The sequence below is a fragment of the Atractosteus spatula genome, chromosome 20 (genome assembly GCF_055471065.1).
Source record: "Atractosteus spatula isolate fAtrSpa1 chromosome 20, fAtrSpa1.hap1, whole genome shotgun sequence".
NCBI lineage: Eukaryota > Metazoa > Chordata > Actinopteri > Semionotiformes > Lepisosteidae > Atractosteus > Atractosteus spatula.
The window spans coordinates 10,847,867-10,853,866 of record NC_142725.1 but is presented as its reverse complement, the minus strand read 5'-3'; the positions used below and the strand labels follow the sequence as shown (position 1 = coordinate 10,853,866).

The following is a 6,000-nucleotide window of genomic DNA, read 5'->3' as shown; positions in this document are numbered from 1 at the left end:
CTTCTTTAAAAAGGTCTTTAATTACAGTCTTTCAAGTTGAAAGCTTAAGGCATCAGGCTTTTCTTACAAATGTAACTGTAAACAATATATAGAGAATTGTTTTGGTTTTACATCCATGATGAACTCACAGTGGGGCACAGATTGTTACAGCCCAGTTCATCCCATTAGGATAAAAAACTGCTGTTTGTAAGAGCTACAGTTAAAATAGCCAGACTATAGTGTCATGCAGTGATTTAAAGAGGAGTTGTCGGAAGAGACTGGGAGAAAACGTTCTAGAATTATAACAAAAACAACAATTCTATATATATATAACAGTGTTCATTCATTATACGAAATCTTAATGACAACTTTCAAAGAACAAAACCAACAACTAGACAACCATACATATTCACCAATGAAGACCTGTTTCTTGTACAATGCAAACACCATTGAGTGATCAGAATATATTTACACAAATGTACAGAAACAACAAATAAAACAGAAATAAGTTAAGAATATGGTCTGAGAACCCAGTCCACCTTTTTCTTTCACAAACCATACATTAATTTTGTGCACAAGAACAAAGCAGCCCCTTTCACTCCTGTACTTTTGCACAAGCAGGTGTGTGGACAGGGGAGGTCCTGTCCCAGGTCACTGAACAGAAATGGGTATCAGTTTCTTGGATGGCACTGGATTTCACACCCCAACACACAGGACCAAGCAGCACAACTCATCCCCAAGCTTGGTTTCCTAGGGAATTTAAAACCGTTAGTGGATAAGGCCTGTTGAATTCATTTAAAACAATCAATTCAACAAATGAAAAGGCATTAACAGCAGAAAACCATTGAGCTCTCCAAGACCAGGACAAAGTACGACTGGCCTGGAGGCTTGAACCTAGCAACTGGGCTGTACAGCCCTGGTTGACAACAACCTGAAACGCACAGTGTGCCCACAGAGACAGTTTTTACTATAGAGGCAGTGGTACTTGACCAATAAAAGCCCAGAAATAGTGGTTAATTATGTACATAAGTTATTGATGTAATGGACGCCTGACTGTTATGTACTGACAGACCAATGGATTTTTGGCAACACAAGTGAGCCAACACAATTAACCCTTTTCTGTTATGCATTTAGTTTCTTGCATTCCATAAAAATTTTACATTTAAGAGATAATTGTATTAATTCTATACGGTTCTTTTTTTCCCATTTATTCTGTGGTATAATCAAAGTGGTTATATTGGATTGAACAGCCTTTTCATGTGTAAAATCACACATGAAAGAATAAGCTTCTTAAAGTCCATAGGATAGTACAATTTCAGCTAGTACTGTTCAAGCTCACTAATTAAACTCCATTTAACTACACCCCAAGAACAGTAGAGTGTAGTATCAACACTCTTCAGGCAGTTTTGCTTGGTACATTTGGTATGACACAGTTTAAAGCAGCACTCTTTGTAATATTTTTATCACTTCAGGTAATTATAATTATTTTTATTTGCTTGTAGATTGAAATTAGAGGCCCTTATTGTGTCTTAAAAAAAGGGTCACCTCAGTTACAAAAGCTTTGAGAACTATGCAACAGAAAAATGTTTGTTGTAGCATTCCGGCACATAGAAAACAGACTAAGTTTACTTTCTTAATAATATTCTTCTTCGTAAATGCGTTTCAGTCCTGAAAGGCTGCAGTCTGATGATTAACACATTAAGCGCTGGTAGGTTATATGTAACATTTTAATATCCGGACAGACAACACACATACAGCACTACAGTAGCTTAAATCATAGCAGCCTTCCTCACTGAACTGCAAATCAGTTCTTTTCTCTGGAAATTTCTTTTCCAGTCAGTATAAGCATCTTAGTATTGCTCAATAAACTACTAATAACAAGACACAACATGAGAGAAATAGCCTTCTCTCAACTTGCTATTTTGAACATCCCTTGCTCATTAACCTTCCATCACAGTTTTCTCATGAAACAGCTGATTATGAAGTTATTTATATATAGGTGTGTAAGACTGTTCTTCAAAATATGCAGTCATTGATCAGGGAATAAACAAACTGAAAAGCAATTATGTTTAAGTATCCAAAAATTGAGCTACAATAACAGGAACTTACAACAACAATAAAAATAAATAACGTGCTTAAAAATAATCATTTCTACACAAAACCTGAATCATGAAAAGTTCTCCCTCTTTTTTTTCCCTTATTTTCCATTTTCCAGTGTTTTGCATCTTTTCCTCTTCCCAAAAAATATTTTAACACAGTTTCATTTTGAAGTTAGTGAAACAGCATGCTCTTCCGAAGTTAGCGGAGGTCCAGTGGGATTGTCGGAAAGGATAGCATCTCAGTGGTTTACAAATGTTGACGGCCTCCTTCTGCAACGTTCCCCTTTCCCGGCGTTCCCAGTCACTCTTGTCCTGGATAGGCACGCCAGTGGAAATCACCAAAGCTCACATTTACGTTGGGGGTTCATGGGGGAGTTGTGCTTGCAGTTGAAGTGCTGGGAGAATTCCCTGGAGTTGGACACGGTACCGATGACTCGAAAGCGAGAGGGACTGTGTGGGTCTGTGATCACGCCTTCGCGAGAGCTCTCAGGTGTCCGCACTGAGCACCACACCTGCAGTCGGGGAGAGAGGATACACAAGAGTCATTCCTTACGTCCAGCGACAACTGCAACAAGCTCACACAACATCTCACTGTTGTGAGTCGGCTCTTTGCTTTCCTAGAGGAGGAAAGCACTTACAAATTGAAATAACAGGATGCTGATGACATGACATACTCAAACAACTGTGTAGCAGATTGTGCACTGAGGCGTCACACAGACAGAGTGGAGAACAATGATGGTACATGCCAGAAGGCACTATATCTATAGGAGTGCCGATGATTTTACAGCCTACGAACACTGTCCCCCCCACTAAACCATCCCTGCCTGGACACCAGTGTTATTTGTACCCACTGGTGTGAACAGTTAGAGATCAAATGACCAATTATTTTAGATAGATGTTTGAACAGACCAGTGTTTTAAGCATGCCAATTATTTAACAGGCTCTACAAAAGATGCTTTTTAAAGAAATAGTTTAGTGAAAAAAGCCTTCTCTCAGCTCTGATTTTGGAAAACTGGATTTTGACAGGTGGTGTGGAAGATAAGATAACAGAATCTTTTTGGCTATGGATTTAGTATTAAAACTATATAGATCTTGCAGTAAATTGCTAGATAGAGAAATCTCCCAGTCTATGACACAAAAAAAATACCTGTAAGATTAGGTCAGACCCTGGTCACAAAAAGCACTTTAAATAATATGTAGCTACAACCTTTTCCTTAAAAAGGAAAGGAGAACCAGCTTCACCGTCTTAATTGTGCAATGCACTTAAACTAACATTTAAGGGAAATTAATGAGAAATGACAGCAGCCAAAGACTGAGAGAAAGTAGAATTTTTTATTGAGGTGTGAAGACTCGGCTGAACCCGCTTGGCTGAGGACCGACCTCCTGGCCATTGGATGGGGAGGAGGGATGCGAAAAGCAAGTGAAGAAGAGGAGAGGGTGACGCGTGGTATACTGTATATGGAGACATACAGTATATGGAGACTGAGTGCTTATGTTAGAATTAGCGCGAGTTGCGGCAGCCAAGTTTAATTAGTTCGGCTGCCTTCATCCCTCCCGAACTTTCCTTAAAAACTCCATGAAATCAAAGTGAAGTTGAGATTGAAGTGCTTTATAAATGACCACAGTTCCGCAACATCCTCACTGCATTTTTTTTTGCGAAATAAAAGAGCAGTAAAAGAGACAAACCTGTGCAAACCCAATGAAAAACAGCTGCTGATTGGTCATTCCCAGAGTTGGCAGGACCTCCTCCTCACCATTCTTCCGGATCCAATTCTCATAGGCCTTCAGGAGCACAGCAGAGGACAGGCAGGATCAGGAGATTGGTATGTCCACACCGAAAAATAAAAAAAAGACATCTCACTCAATTCAACTATAAAAATGTTCTCAAACCAAAGACTACATTTAAAAGTAAGTATCACAAACATGGTAGTCAGGTTTTCAGTCACAGACGATGGTTTCAGTAAAGACGATTCTAACACTGCTCTTGACATTTCACACAGCTGAAAGAACATGTGAAACAAAGGGCAGGATGCCCTCGTTATCCATCATGTACGCTATTTTTTCGGCCCCTACTGGGACATATTTTAGTAGATGTCTGCGTGGTTCCTAAATTCACTCCAAACCAGAGAAAACAAGAGTGATTCTTATGTTGTTTCTGATTTACTACAAAGCAAACAGAAAGGAGGTCACTGGAGGTGAAGACTCAGATTGGGAAGTCCGATACTCTAGTCTAGGCAGAATGTGTTTTGTATTCATTCCAGGCTTATATTGGCTCTTATCCTTCACCTTGTAGGCAGCTTTCAGCCCCCCGTTGTCTGCGATGTTCTCTCCCAGAGTGTGTTTCCCATTCAGGGCCTCTTGGTTGATGCTGTAGTTACCATACTGCTCCACCATGCACTGCGTCTGCTTCTTGAAGGCTTCTACTGAGGCCGACTTCCACCAAGACCGCAAGTTCCCTTCCTTATCAAACTCCCTCCCTGTTGCAAGCACAAACCATCATCACTACCACTACTTCAGCTTAGCAAGTCACTTAACATGCTTTAAACTGTAGTGAAAGAAAAAATGCTAGTAAACGTACACATTTGAAAAAGAGGTTCTACTACTGTTGCAGTTTGTTTAGCTCTGACACCAAAACGGTTTTAATAAAAAGCAATGGCAATAAAAAGGAGTTGTACCTTGATCGTCAAAAGCATGGGTCAACTCATGTCCCATCACAACACCGATACCGCCAAAATTTAGAGCCCTAGAAATAGAAATAATTCAAAACACAAGCCTGAATTGAAATAAACACTTGATATCATTTGTTAATCCTGCTGTTCAAATAACTTTCTCTTAATTACGTGTGGTTCATCACATCACTCCTTATACTTTCACATGTAAAGATGTGCTTCAGCAAAGGGAAGCCGACAGATATACAAGAAAAAGCAAAGATAGCTTAAAGTAAAACATGGGAAAATAAATAATTGGAAAAGTACTACAAACCATTTTTATTTCTAATTGTTTTCTTTGCTTACATTTTTGGTTAGCAATAATTACCCTAAATAGCCACCTTCCTAACAAATTAAAACCAAAGTAACGCTAGCCAAACATACTCAGCAGCACAAACAGCAATTCCATGTGGAAGAATCAAAATAGTACAAACCATCCATGACACTACTGCTGCCTCAAGATTTTTATATCTTGTTACAAACAGTGTTTTTCTAGGGAAACACTTACACAAGAACCCCAATTAGTTGCATGATAACAGAGGAACAGATTTAGACCTCAATATTTAGGCCATCGAGCAGATGTTTAGAAACATCAAAGGAAGGAACAAGAATAGAAGGGATCTGAGGTGAACGGGATCTGGAATGTCTTACTTTGGCCAAGTCCTGCTGTAGAAAGGGGCCTGGAGAATCCCTGCAGGGAAAACCATCTCATTCTTGGTTGGGGAGTAGTAGGCATTCACAGTGGGAGGAGTCATACTCCACCTGCAAAGTCAAAGACCTTTTACTCACAAGTGCTTGTATTCCTAACTGTGGGCACTTCTCATTGACACTATTTATAATCACTACTCTATCATGTGTTCTACACTCGCTTAAAATAGATCAGAAATAAATATTTTGATACTTGTATGAATAAAACCAGCCCTTTTATATAAAAAGAACATATTATTTATAAAAACATGTTATTTAAGTATGTGCATACAGTCCCAGATTGTTCATTTATATACTTTGTTTGTGTCGAACTATCTTTGTGGGGACATTTTCTATACAGGACGCATCTTACTCAATATATAGTATATTCGGTGATTTATGTGTGTGTATATAAAGGACATTTTTTAAACTGTGCTGAATTATAAATAATTTGATAACGAGTGTCACTCACACACACACACCTCTTATCTTGCTCAAGCACTCTACCATTGCTTGAACATGTCAGT

General features: G+C 38.9%; 1 protein-coding gene across 2 annotated transcripts in view; it reads right to left on the bottom strand.

Moving 5' to 3' along the window:
* Positions 1-6,000, bottom strand: part of ece1 (endothelin converting enzyme 1) — a 46,702-nt gene continuing 40,702 nt past the window's right edge. For both annotated transcript variants that reach the window (XM_088938155.1, XM_088938154.1), the window contains 5 exons: positions 5,438-5,548; positions 4,754-4,821; positions 4,365-4,555; positions 3,765-3,860; positions 1-2,590 (listed from right to left, as the gene is read on the bottom strand). In XM_088938155.1, coding sequence (XP_088794281.1) covers positions 2,414-2,590; positions 3,765-3,860; positions 4,365-4,555; positions 4,754-4,821; positions 5,438-5,548 — 643 coding nt within the window. In that variant the 3' untranslated portion in view covers positions 1-2,413. The remainder of the gene's footprint in view (positions 2,591-3,764; positions 3,861-4,364; positions 4,556-4,753; positions 4,822-5,437; positions 5,549-6,000) is intronic.